The 13,450-nt window shown below is 40.4% G+C and overlaps 1 protein-coding gene across 2 annotated transcripts; it reads left to right on the plus strand.

Annotated features, from left to right (window-relative positions):
* The first annotated feature begins 90 nt into the window (after positions 1 to 90).
* On the plus strand, positions 91 to 13,206 carry vps39 (VPS39 subunit of HOPS complex). Of its 2 annotated transcripts, none has more exons than XM_056768382.1 (24): positions 91 to 1,568; positions 1,902 to 1,967; positions 2,046 to 2,110; positions 2,238 to 2,280; positions 2,433 to 2,527; positions 2,650 to 2,745; positions 3,154 to 3,246; positions 3,470 to 3,653; positions 3,821 to 3,941; positions 4,539 to 4,659; positions 4,761 to 4,890; positions 5,183 to 5,325; positions 5,400 to 5,540; positions 5,626 to 5,767; positions 5,993 to 6,079; positions 6,223 to 6,296; positions 6,376 to 6,592; positions 7,399 to 7,527; positions 7,608 to 7,710; positions 8,233 to 8,278; positions 8,361 to 8,510; positions 11,622 to 11,756; positions 12,045 to 12,136; positions 12,245 to 13,206. In XM_056768382.1, exons 1-24 carry the CDS (start codon positions 1,496 to 1,498, stop codon positions 12,321 to 12,323), a joined length of 2,625 nt encoding a protein of 874 aa, XP_056624360.1. In that variant the 5' UTR covers positions 91 to 1,495; the 3' UTR covers positions 12,324 to 13,206. The 2 variants fall into 2 exon arrangements, with proteins under 2 accessions (XP_056624360.1, XP_056624359.1); XM_056768381.1 differs by having other exon boundaries at positions 97 to 1,568; positions 2,647 to 2,745.
* Positions 13,207 to 13,450: the final 244 nt, after the last annotated feature.

Below are 13,450 nucleotides of genomic sequence, written 5' to 3' on the forward strand. Positions count from 1 at the left end.
ATGCAAATAATGTTATGTAACACCTGACATAGATGTGTATGGCATCTATGGTCCTTCTGCCGTACGAGTGAATGTCAGTGAAGCAATTCATGGCAAAATAAATAGGAACCAATTGAATCGACTTTATATTCTGTTTGGATGATGCAGCTTCCTGGTAAACAGTGGAACAATGGAAACCACTAGAATTTTGACTAAGAAAATGACAAAGATCTTAATTTTGACTAAGAAAATGACAAAGATCTTAAAAAGATAAACACGTAGCAAGTCTCTGCAGAGATATTTATGAGCACATGTCTTACTTAAGCGCTATTCGGAAAGTAATTGTTTTTCATAAGGACGTGTTTAAAAATATATCTGCATGGCTCCTTGGTGATAAAACTCATTATAAATCATAATATAATTTTTAAAAAACATAAAATCACGGTGTAGTTTGACTTTGTAATTCTGCGAACCCGGATAATGCATTGTCACGTGCTCAGTCACATGAGAATTCGCATGTATTTAATAATTATAATGGAATAAAATCCTGATCCTGATCTATCGGTCAAGTTAGCTAACTTGTGTAAACTTTTTATGTGATAATGCGTTGATCTAAGATAGCCACAAAACATCGTGCTTTTGTAAAATAAAGAAAGTCAAAACGTTTTCTTTCCGTTAGCAGAAGCGCGCGTCGGCTGATCTCGAATATAACTTCTCACTTTCTGTCTTGACTGTAACGTAAGGCCTTATATGTAATAAGGAGGAAGGAAATCCATTATCTGTCACATGGTCACAGTCACACATACGTTACGTGTGTCCTATACTTTCAGAAAGTGATTAAGCATATGCACTGTTAATAAAAGTATTTTAAATGGACAGTTTCATGTACGTGGATACCCATACATGATGTACAGCATGTCGTCTTCTATTTTTCGGATTCAAATTTTTCTTTTCTATTTATTTCTCTAATTCAGCGCAACGATAATTTATTACATTACTGTAAGCGATTGCACGGGCTTCTCGAACAGTTTGTTTTTAATGGTACTCTCGTGAGTCACGTGATCGTCACGTGCTTGTCACAGCAGCTCCCGGAAGCTCGCGCAATTTACTGTCACGCGCTGAATCCTGTCAGAAGTCGCTTGAAATTCACCGACAGATAAACGCTTCAAACCGGTGTACATCACATCACAACAATGGGATGAGATATGCTTGAAGTCAATGTTTTGGGCGGGTTTGCAGAGCGAAACATTGAGGCTAACTAGCATCGCTCCTATGACAAGCGGAAAACAACAACAGAATTGAAGTGGTTTTCTTTCTCATTATTAGACATTGAGAGCACAGAAGGATGTGACTGTGTGACTTACCTCAGTCAGACCAAAATGCTCTTTAAAAGCGAGACTGGATAGGATTGCTCTTGACTGGAATTGCTAACTTCTGGCTGTTTATTGTTAAGTCAGTGTTTAATGTTTATGTCACTATAGTTTGGGTGTGTTATATACTAAATAAAGTCTTCAGTATGCATGACGCTTATGAGCCGGTTCCTATTTTGGAGAAATTACCTCTTCAGATCGAATGTCTGGCGGCCTGGGGTGAGTTCAGCTCCTTTTACGTTCACATTAACTGCTTTCTGCCCTACTTCATCATGACTTTGTGGCATAATGCAGTGAACTGCCTACAACAACAAGTTTTTTTGGTCACTTAAAATGAAAAAGCAGTTGAACTGAACTTATTCACAGACAGTGTTGTGTTGTTTTATGCATGTTTGACATCTCTACTACATATCACTGTTGTCGTTTACCTTTATATTCAGAGGTGTGGGGTCAGTCAAGGTCTTTGAATTGTTTAGATTATAGCAATATCATAAATTGCGTAATAGTGCATATCAGTGTTCAGTCAATGTGATGGTCATTATGTGTTTTCAGATGATTGGCTCCTTGTTGGGACCAAACCGGGTCACCTCCTGCTTTACAGGATCATGAAAGATGCAGGTGTGTAGTTGTTCTGCCTTTTTTAATGTTGATCTTCTGCGTGTGATTTATGGGGTTTCATTGTCAATTCTGTTACAGGTACAAATAGATTCGAAGTTACCTTGGAGAAATCCAATAAGAACTTCTCAAAGAAGATTCAGCAGGTCTGTTGATTATAGCTGGATAGTAAATGCACCCACAATTGTATGCCCCCCACAATGTAAAATCAAACTAAAATGAATTTGCCGAAACATCATTTGTGCCTTTGTGATGATCTGTTTTCACTCGCAGCTGTTTGTGGTGTCCCAGTACAAGATTTTGGTTAGTCTGTTGGGTGAGTGTTTTAATCTTGAATAGTCACTCTGATGTATATTTAAAAATTGGATGTGAAGAATACGTATGTTAAAGATTGTTTCGTTTTAAAGTGCGGTATTGCTTACAGAACAGTTTCAGTGTCATCAGACTCTTCTGCTTCTTCCATTACAGAAAATAACATCCACGTTCACGACCTGCTCACGTTCCAGCAGATCACAGTGGTGTCCAAAGCCAAAGGGGCAACACTTTTTGCCTGTGACTTGCAGGTACACATCAAACAAAGCTTCTGGCCTGTTTATATTATTATTCATATGGCTTAGTAACGGTCCTTATTTCTGCCTCCACCTCTTCCTTTCTCTCTCCCTCCATCACTTTTTCTCTGCAGCAGTCCAGCTCAGGTGAGGCCAAACTGCGAATGTGTGTGGCAGTCAAGAGGAAAATCCAGCTGTATTACTGGAAGGACAGAGATTTTCATGAATTACAGGTTGGTTTGCGTCTAGATATGGAGAACAAGCAACAGGGCTTAGCAGTAAATGTATCATGTGTACTTCTGCTTCCCGTAATCTTACCAAATTTGTGTTTTTGTTTAGCCTAATACGCAACATGAGGCAACACATTCAGATAAAAAACCTTGTTACAAATATTTAGCATAGAACATTTCATGTACAGTAATAATGAATAAAACAGGATGGTTCCATTTAAATACATTTTAAACTCTTAATATAATTTACATGTCATACTTTGTTTATGAACCCACACCTCTAATCTAACAAATAAACAAACAAACAAACAAATAAATAAATTATTATTGTTGAGCTTTGAAATAGTGGTTATAAATACCTAGAGGTCAATGGATTATTGAAACCTAAATGATATTTGCTCACCACTGCAGGGAGATTTTGCTGCTCCAGATATTCCTAAATCCATGGCTTGGTGTGAGAACTCAATATGTGTGGGTTTCAAACGAGACTACTATCTCATTCGGGTAAGTAAATGTCTAGACAGAAAGTTCATGACATATACATTCACGCATTATACTACACATTTGTTTCTAAGCATGGGTTACATGACCTTGGCATTGCTAGCGGTATGCTCTAACCACTGATTCACTGAGTAAAGGAACTGGGTTCTTCTTTTATATTTAGGAATTCATGGACGAGTTTAGTAAATAATTTTTTTTTTTTTTATCTGCATTTTCTCTGTGTCAGATGGATGGCCGTGGCACTGTAAAGGAGCTCTTTCCCACAGGGAAACAGCTGGAACCATTGGTCGCCCCACTGGCTGATGGGAAGGTGGCAGTAGGTCAGGATGACCTCACGGTGGTCCTGAATGAAGAAGGGGTCTGCACTCAGAAATGTGCCCTCAACTGGACAGACATTCCTGTTGCAATGGGTATGATGTCACTCTTAACTGGTTTTCACCTGATGTGTGCTGCGTCCCCATTTAGATTTTTTTTTGGCAGCTTTTTGACAAATAGTTCTGTATGTGTAACAGGGATGTAGACGCCGTGCGTGTATACTTGACATCAGACTCACAGGTTTCTAATCTCTGTTTCTCAGAGCACCAGCCACCGTACATAATCGCAGTCCTGCCGCGGTACGTGGAGATCCGCACGCTGGAGCCCAGACTGCTGGTGCAGAGCGTGGAACTGCAGAGACCCCGATTCATCACTTCAGCCGGGTAACAGCTTCACACATATCACAACATTGACTAAAGAACCCTTTTTACATTCTGTACGTCTGTTAAGAGCTCTGATGCTGAAGTGAGTTTCACATGTTAACTCATATTTAGGCGTGCATATTCTGCATTGAGCAGAATTTCAGGTTGGGTTTCTTTCAGCCTGTCCAAAAATATATCACTTCTGAGCAGCAAGGATAGTTGTGAAAATGCGTTGACATTTTGAATTTGTGTGATTGAATAGAAACCAGTATTTTCAAGCTTAAGGGAAGTGTGTAGTTTCTGTGTCACCAAACAGAATTGCCAAAAGCTACCAACAACAATTCTTACCTTTCATCTCTCTATAAGGAAATCCTAGATGACAGCCCTTTTTGATAAATTATTAAAAAAAAATGTTTATCCCTGGTGCTTAATTGTGCAATGATTTCTGTGATACTTAATTTGGACTATCTGTGTGATGGGCATGAGATTTACAAAAGCACCTTTACAGATCGATTGGTTCATTTATTTGTGGATTCATTGATTGAGGCTTTTCTGTGTGGTTGAAACATTGAATATTGATAAACAACACGCTAACTCATTCTTTTCTTTCTGACACAGGTCAAATGTTGTGTATGTAGCAAGCAATCATTTTGTTTGGCGTTTGGTGCCAGTGTCTATAGCCAGCCAGATCCGACAGCTGTTACAGGACAAACAGTTTGAGCTGGCGCTTCAGCTGGCGGTGAGGAATTCACATCATGCGTTTGCTCTTTACGCATGTGAACCTTTTCTTGCCTCTTCCTTCCATTTGTCTAATTGAATTATTCTGCATTATACTCAAAGAAAATGAAGGACGACTCGGATGCAGACAAGAGACAACAGATCCATCACATTCAGAACCTGTTTGCCTTCAATCTGTTCTGTCAGAAACGCTTCGATGACTCCATGCAGGTGTTTGCAAAGTTAGGCACAGGTGAGATCTGCAGGGTTGAGAACAGTAATCTAAAATAATTGACCAGTGTAAATGAATTGTGTCATGATGGACAGACCTGTTGAATTATGTTTAAAGTGACCATTTACCCAATCTCATGCTTTTCCAAACATAAATAAGAAGAGGCTTGTATCCAAACTGTTGAAAGCCATGGCAGGCAGTTCCCTGTCAAGAGTTTACTGTTACAAATATCGTTCACCAGGTGGCGCCACTTGATCAGACTAGTCAGACAAATGCATTGTGTTATGTTTAACGCTCTTGTTGTCTCTTACAGATCCTACTCATGTTATTGGACTGTATCCAGACCTGCTTCCCTCTGACTATCGTAAACAGTTGCATTACCCCAATCCTCTGCCCACACTGTCTGGAGCTGAACTGGAGAAAGCTCATTTGGCACTCATAGACTACCTAACACAGGTGCTCACGCTGTCACAGCAGAATGAGAAGTCACTGTGTTCTCTGGTTGTTAACTCTGTATGTGTTTGGTGTAGAAACGCAGTCATCTGGTGAAGCAACTGAACGACTCGGATCCCTCCACCACATCTCCTCTCATGGAGGGAACACCGACCATCAAGAGCCGCAAGAAACTCCTTCAGATCATCGATACCACACTGCTCAAATGTTATCTCCATGTAAGACCTTCTTAAATGTTTCACTCATATAGCTAAACATATAAGCAACACAGTCCAAGACTTTGGCTTTCGTTGTTTTATACAGACAAACGTGGCCTTAGTTTCGCCTCTCCTGCGACTGGAGAACAATCACTGTCACATAGAGGAGAGCGAGTATGTGCTGAAGAAAGCCCACAAATATAGCGAGCTCATCATTCTCTATGAGAAGAAAGGCCTTCATCAGAAAGGTAAGCGCCTCAGCCGAACATCCCTGTGAACCCACAGAGCTCTTTATATTGTCATGTATGTGGATGTGTTTCGATCTTCAGGATGCTCAGATGTATACTGAGCTCTTCTGCTGATTGAACACTAATAAGTTCCTGTTTTCTTAAATAAATAAAAGTTGGTCCTGTACCATCACTTTACAATAGTCGTCTAAAGTACTATAGACTGACAGAAGTGTTAATGTCCAGCTCTGCAGGTTCTGCTGGATCAGTCCACTAAAGCCAACTCACCTCTGAAAGGTCATGAGAGGACAGTCCAGTATCTTCAGAGACTCTGTGAGATTATCACACATAAAAACATATTTACATAAAAATAAACTTTCCTCGGTCAGTGTTATGTAGATATAGCTAAAATCTCTCCAGGATTTGAACACACACATGATTTAAGTACTCAATGACATCCCTCTTTCTCTATATAGGTGTTGAGAACCTGGGCATTATTTTCGAGTTTTCGCCTTGGGTTTTGAAGATATGTCCAGAGGACGGCCTGAAGGTGAGACATGCATGTGGTGACTTTATTTTTATGTCACGTAGTTGTCGCCCTCATCTTTCTAAGATTTTGCTGTTTTCAGATCTTCACAGAGGACCTGACGGAGGTGGAGACTTTACCCAGAGATAAGGTGCTGAACTTTCTGAAGGAGGGTTTTAAGGAACTGGCCATCCCGTACCTGGAGCACATCATATACGTATGGGAGGAGAAAAGGGCAGAGTTTCACAACGTTCTGATTCAGCTCTATCTGGAGAAGGTGCAGGGTCTCATGAAAGAGTATCTGAACTCACTGCCTGAAGGTGACACGCTCAACTCTATGCTCCATTACTACAAACTACAAGGGCTCCAGACTGCGACCAGTTTAGTTTTAGATAAGTTTTTGCATGTGCGACCTGACAATTAGGATTATTTTCTAGTAGTTATATCTCATGTGAAAATAGGGGTAGATTTAGAGCCCACCAGTGTAGGTCTGTGTGTGAGAAGGGGGAGTCCAAAGCTGCGCGGCTGGGTGACTGATTTTTCTCGCTGTCGTCATGTCGGTCACAGCTCAGCTCATCATTGACAAGTTTACATACTCAATGTGAGCGTACTACAATTTGCTGTGACAGATTTTTTTGAGCCTGAGAACGAACGATTTGATATTTGAGACGTATAAAACGAAACTTCACAGTATTTGTCAGTAATACTGCTATTTTGGGAAAAATGTTAAGAATTGCAATGCAGGCTGATTTAAGGTGTGCCCCTAAATTTCAGTCAGGGGCGACAGTGCTCCTATTAAAAAAAGTTAGTCTGGAGCCCTGCGTATGACCTTGAATACTATCCATTAATGTCACAATAAACACCTCAAATGGTAAATCTGAATCAACTATGTTGAAAAAAACTCATATTCATCATCAAAATTATTTAGTCTAAATATCAAAACTAAGTCTTTTAGCAATATTCATTTCTTACAGTAGCTGTTTTGGATAAGTTTGTCCTGTTGTTCTATCATTTAGTCATCATCTAGTGCTGCCCTTCTGTTTTATCTTAAACCACAGGATCAAACCGCTGAGGTTTGTAATGTGTCTTAAACTTAATTCTGCTTGATTCTCGTTTGCGTGTCCAGGAGTTCCCGCCGTGTCTGCAGGAAAGGAGAACGGGGAGCTCGGGGAGTTCCGCAACAAGCTTCTGTCGTTTCTGGAAATTTCCAGCACTTATGAGCCTGAGAGACTCATCAGCGATTTCCCGTTTGACGGTGAGCGCAGCGGTCAAAGACAGATTGTTTTTGGTACTAAAAGAGAATTGAAATAAACTGTGTGTCTGGGTTTGTCTCAGGACTGCTGGAGGAGAGAGCTCTGCTCTTGGGTCGGATGGGCAAACACGAGCAGGCTCTCTTCATCTATGTTCACATTCTGAAAGACACACACATGGCTGAAGAGTGAGTATCAATCTGTAGTCCATCGCTCGAAGTTAAAAGCCGTCTAATGAAAACCAGACTTTAAAGAGATTTTTTGTTCTGTGACATGACATATTTGTTTCTGCAGTTCCCAACATCTTTTTACATTAACATTCATTCACATAGCAGGCAATTTAATTTGAAGTCACTTACAAATGAGACCGCATTACAAATTTGGCCCACCTATGAAGCATTTGTTGCTTTTAAGATTATTTAGGCTTGAAGATAAAGCTTATCATTTCTCAGCAAAAAAACATGACCAATAACATGAAGCTTCGGAGTCTTGTTCCTGACACTGGCACTCAAAGGGACTTGAGCTTGAAAGTGTTGTTCGTGTCTAATTATCAGAAAACGTATATAGGCGAGCAAACAAAAGTTATGCAGAAAACAACTGTTGCAGACAGAATGGGATTTATTTGGAATAAAAGTCTAATAATTGTCATTATAATCTGATGTACATGTTTCTTACTGCTCAGCCGTCACTAATGTTGTGATCTTCTTCAGGTACTGCCACAGTCATTATGACCCTGACACTAACGGCCATAAAGATGTGAGTTCTGCTCTTTCATCTTCATGAGGACAAACATCAGTGAATTTAGCCGTATTTTACGACAAGTGTTTTCTGTCTGCAGGTGTATCTGTCTCTGCTGCGCATGTATCTGTCTCCTCCAGACGTGCACTTCTTGGGTCCCATCAAGATGGAGCTGTGTGAGCCACAAGCCAATCTTCAGGCAGCCCTGACGGTTCTTCAGCTTCACCACAGCAAACTCAACACCACCAAAGTGAGCGTCCGTCAACAGATACTAACAAACACCTTTGTTTTGTTATATACACTGCCCGTCCAAAAAAAGTCACTCATTCTATTATATCACTGGACCGCCTTAAGCTTTGATTACGGCAACCATGCACCTAGGCATCATATTGATCAACTTCTGCAATGTCCAGAGTTGCTTTAATTTTTAACCAAGATCTTGTATTGATGATGGGAGAGTCGGACCGCTGCGCAAAGTCTTCTCCAGCACATCCCAAAGGGGTTCTCAAAGGGGTTAAGGTCTGGACTCTCTGATGGCCAATCCATGTGTGAAAATGATGTCTCATGCACCCTGAACCACTCTTTCACAATTTGAGCCCGATGAATCCTGGCATTGTCATTTTGGAATATGCCCGTGCCATCAGGGAAGAAATAACCCATTGATGGAATAACCTGGTCATTAAGTATACTCAGGTAGTCAGCTGACCTCACACAACGCTGAACCTAGACCTCCAATCCAATGGTAGGATCTTACCTATTTGCATAGTAAAATCCAGGTGGTGACTTTTTGGACGGGCAGTGTATATTAAAGGGCCGCTAATCCAGGGGTTATCTGCAATGTAAAGATAGTTAGTGGTATCCCCAGAATGTCTCTGTAAAGTTTCAGCTCAAAATACACCACATATCTTTCATTACAATATGTTGAACATGACCATTTGTGGCTCCAATGGAAAACTCTCTTTAAATGAAAATGAGCTTCTGCACCCCTCCCCGTATGCAAAATATGATGTAGAGCGCTTACACATGCACTTTGGATGACATCAAGACAGTCTGTTAAGCCTTACCCAACCAAAACCATACACTAACTGCAATAAAAATCACCTTAATGCCTTGTTCATGAATGCAAATTAAATGGAAAAGAAAAAAAAACATAACTTTCATTCGTTGTGATGAATAAGCTTAAAGAGTAGGTAGCATGAGATCATAAAAATGACATTTCATGCAGTCTGTTATGTTGCCGTGTTTGAAAGTAAGCTGTCTGCCAAGTTGTAAATCCGAAGGTAAATAAATAACAAAGTTATTTGCTTGTAAAAATGGGAGTCGACTCTGAATCACGCAAACGAGACGTGGAATAGTTCACCCGCATATCTACGTCACCATACATAGTCCCCGCCAACGTTTTGCAGAGACTGACGCGAAAACTTATTTCTCCTCATTTTTGTCTTAACTTCAAGAAATATTTTCGTACCTTATGTCTGTGTTTAGCTAATGTATATAACGCTAACGTTAGCATGTACCGTTATTTCTGGGGTGTTACAGTTTGTTTATCTGGCTATTAACTTTACATTTTGACACATTTGCCGCACGTGCACCTATATAGATATATTTGGGTGATACTACAATAATTTTTCATAACGTCGACTTTCTGAAATGCTCTATGTACCATGACAACGCACAGACAAAAGACAAAATAATAGCATTACTAACGTATTAACGGTATTTTAGGAAAAAAAAAAAATATTTCATTAATGAGCAAAAGCACAACATGCCTGTTGTCACACTGGGAGTTTTTATGACAAGAGTTGTCACCTGCCACTGACAAACATCCTGCTCCAGTCGTGGTGTAGTTTGTTTTGGATTAGCGTCTTCTGATGCTTCCTCGTCAGACTCGGGCTCAAATTGGTACCGTAAAATCGCCACCATCTCTAGCTACACATATAATATACATGAAATCCAACCACATATAAACCGTAATACTGTAATGATGGTAGTGGGGTTCCATTTGCGACAAATGTTGAACGCGTTTGACCAATAACAACAGACTACACCATCTGACCAATTACATGACATAAGGTTAGCGGGTAGGCGGAGCCTAGACGGATGAATCGCGGAACGAATCATTTGAGAGTCAGTCAAGAAGTAAGGTACGAATAACTGCCTATTATTATGACATTATAGTGTTTAAATGCATTGTATGTACATAAACTTGTTGTTGGACACTCCATAAACCAAAGTAGGGCCTAAAAAACATATGCTAGGTACTCTTTAACAGAAATTATGTCGGTCACAAGTCTTCTGAATCTATGGGCGCGATGCGTTCTACCACTAACGTTACGACATAACACATGTCTTTAGACCATGTCTCAGGTTTAGTCGCGAATATGTCGCTGCTAACATGCTAAACACATTATTTAAGAAAGGCGATTCAAAAACGATGTGTAATACTTACTTCTTTCGGAGATGAAGCTTGATCGCGACCAGCTGATTGATCAACTCTTGAGAATCTTTTTTTTTTTTTTGCCGAAACCCATGCTATACTGACAGGCCACCAGGTCCCAGAGCTTTGATTTTTCAAACTTTCCGGCTACAGGGAGCTCCAGCTCCCGACCTAGGGATCGAATCGACTCGCGGTTGGCGTCGTTCGAATGCCCCGGTGGAGATATTTCCAACGAGTCCTACCTTTTTTTTTTCTGAAGTTTTTCTGGACCGGAGATATGGACCGGTGAATGTTGGTTTGTCAATCCGAAATAGGTTAATATTTCCCAAATCTTAAATCATCATCGTCCCACCCGGGATTTTCGATCGTTTTAACTCCAGCCCGGGACGAACCTGGGATCATCGGAAAGGTCTCCTCCCGGCCTACTCTTTAGTTCCATTTTACAACTACAGCACACATTTATTGTTTCTTAGACATTTTTGTAGCTGGCTAGTGGCTACATCTGCTCTTGCCTGAAAATGACTGACAGCGTGTCTCTGGCTGAAGGTGGACCTAAGCGCTCATAAGGCGGAGTCTGTGAGTGGTCATTGGCAGGAGTAAACAATGTGACATCAGATTGTTAGGGGATCGCCAACAGCCTGTTTTGTGTCACTGTTGTGGTTTAAAGGATATTACAAAAAGAAGAATGGATGGATTTGTATAATTACAGGGTGTTTCTGCTCACACGCTGATGACTTTGCATTTTCTTGGATTGCAGCCCTTTAAGACTCTGCAGGGGTTTTGTTTTATCTTTGTTATTTACTTTCTGTTGTACCGTCATCTTTTTGATGTTGGCAGCGAAATACATTTGGACATTGTGATCCTGGATAAAGATCTCGCACACAAATGATTTAATGGCATTCTCTCGTGTCTGAATTTCCTCAGGCCATAAATCTATTGCCAGCCAACACACAGATCAGAGAGATCCAGGTCTTTCTGGAGAATGTGTTGGAGGAGAAAGCTGGACGGAAGCGATTTGATCAGATCCTGAAGAGTCTCCTGCAGGCAGAGTTTCTGCGAGTATGTTCTACTGTTTTTTTTATATATACAATCATAAAGTGTAACATATTTGTCAGCTTTTTGCAATGAGGAAATTGATGTAAAGTTGCACAGAAATATCAGTAATAGATGTGGGATTAAAGTCACCAGAAGTGTTTTCTATAGACTGACAAAGATTTTCTCTAGTCTAAGTTTTTGACCACCAAAACCCAGCTAGTGATTTTTATATGTAATAAAGCAAACATTTGTTTATAACTATATGAAGACACGCAATTTAATCTAATATTGATTGTGAAACTCTTTGTGCAGGTTCAGGAGGAGCGAATCTTTCACCAGCAGGTGAAGTGTGTCATCACAGATGAGAAGATCTGTCGAGTGTGTAAGAAGAAGATCGGTAACAGGTGATTATTGATTATGTGAAGCTCCGCCCCTTACATGTTTTATTGTTCCTGACAGTTTGAAGTGTACGTGTGTGAGTTTTTAAACGTGTGTGTCCTCGACTTCTCCAGTGCCTTTGCCAGGTATCCCAACGGTGTGGTGGTTCACTACTTCTGCTGTAAAGACCGCAGCACGTGTCCCAGCGAATAGGACGGCCTGGAGATGCTCGGCACGATGCAGTTGAAGGCAGACACCTCACGTCTGCATAAAGATACCACACTCTAAAGCTCTAGAAATGAAGGCCTGGATGTCTTTTCTCTCTAGAAATGACAAAGGCACATCTTTCTGAAAAAAAAATCTAGTGTAGGAAACTAAACACAACACAAACTTAAGAACAGCTTATCTTCTCTTCTATACTCACAGAGAAGCTTTTCATCCAACACAGCGCTTTGTCCGATGCCTTGAGAGGGCCGGGGGTTTGTAAGCACCCTGTGCTTTCACATGACTGTTATTTTACGCTGGGCTTGTAGGCACTTCTCCACTTTGCTCTGTAAATTTCAGATGAAATCAGACCTTTGATAAAACTCTTAATGTGTCTCCGCTACAAAAAGAGTCAGCACAGACACACATCATGGAAATCTGATGGAGGAATAATAGCGTTCTCTAGTTTCCATGAACTCCAACTTTCCTAGTGCTGTACATTGAAGTTTAAAGAGAACGTGTTTACAGCCAGAACTGGATGTGTAACGTTTTTTAAGCAATGCCAAACATGTTGCTTGGTATTATGTTTTTTTTTTTCTAGTGTTTTGTAAGATTTTTGAGAGCATTAGCATGACACTTTAGTTTCTTATGGTTTAATTTATTACACACAGTTTAAACGTGTGCTTCGGTTCATTAATGTTTCATCTACGTATGCGATCAGTATTTCACTGGCTTTCTAAGTGTTCTTTAATACATCTGTCTATTTAACACTCTTATGGGATGATCATCTCTGCGTTTAACTGTAAATCATGAGCTTAAGTGTTGTCCAGCGAGACAGACCTGAAGATTGTACAGCTGCAAGTCACTTCTAATAAATATGCATCTTCTCTAATGCACAGAGTCAAGTGTCATTTATTTGAACGGAAGCTTTTAGATTTATAGTTTTGCACATTTGTGATCTGATAGCATTTGTGAAAACGACATCCTTGGGACCCATCATACAGGCTTCTCGTATCACTGTTATTCTGTAATCTCAAGGTTGGACTACTGCAATGCTCTCTTTGCTGGTCTTCCTGCAAAGGCTATCAAACCGCTCCAGCTGGTTCAGAACGCAACTTTGTATTGGCACCTAATGT

The sequence above is a fragment of the Triplophysa dalaica genome, chromosome 15 (assembly GCF_015846415.1).
Source record: "Triplophysa dalaica isolate WHDGS20190420 chromosome 15, ASM1584641v1, whole genome shotgun sequence".
NCBI lineage: Eukaryota > Metazoa > Chordata > Actinopteri > Cypriniformes > Nemacheilidae > Triplophysa > Triplophysa dalaica.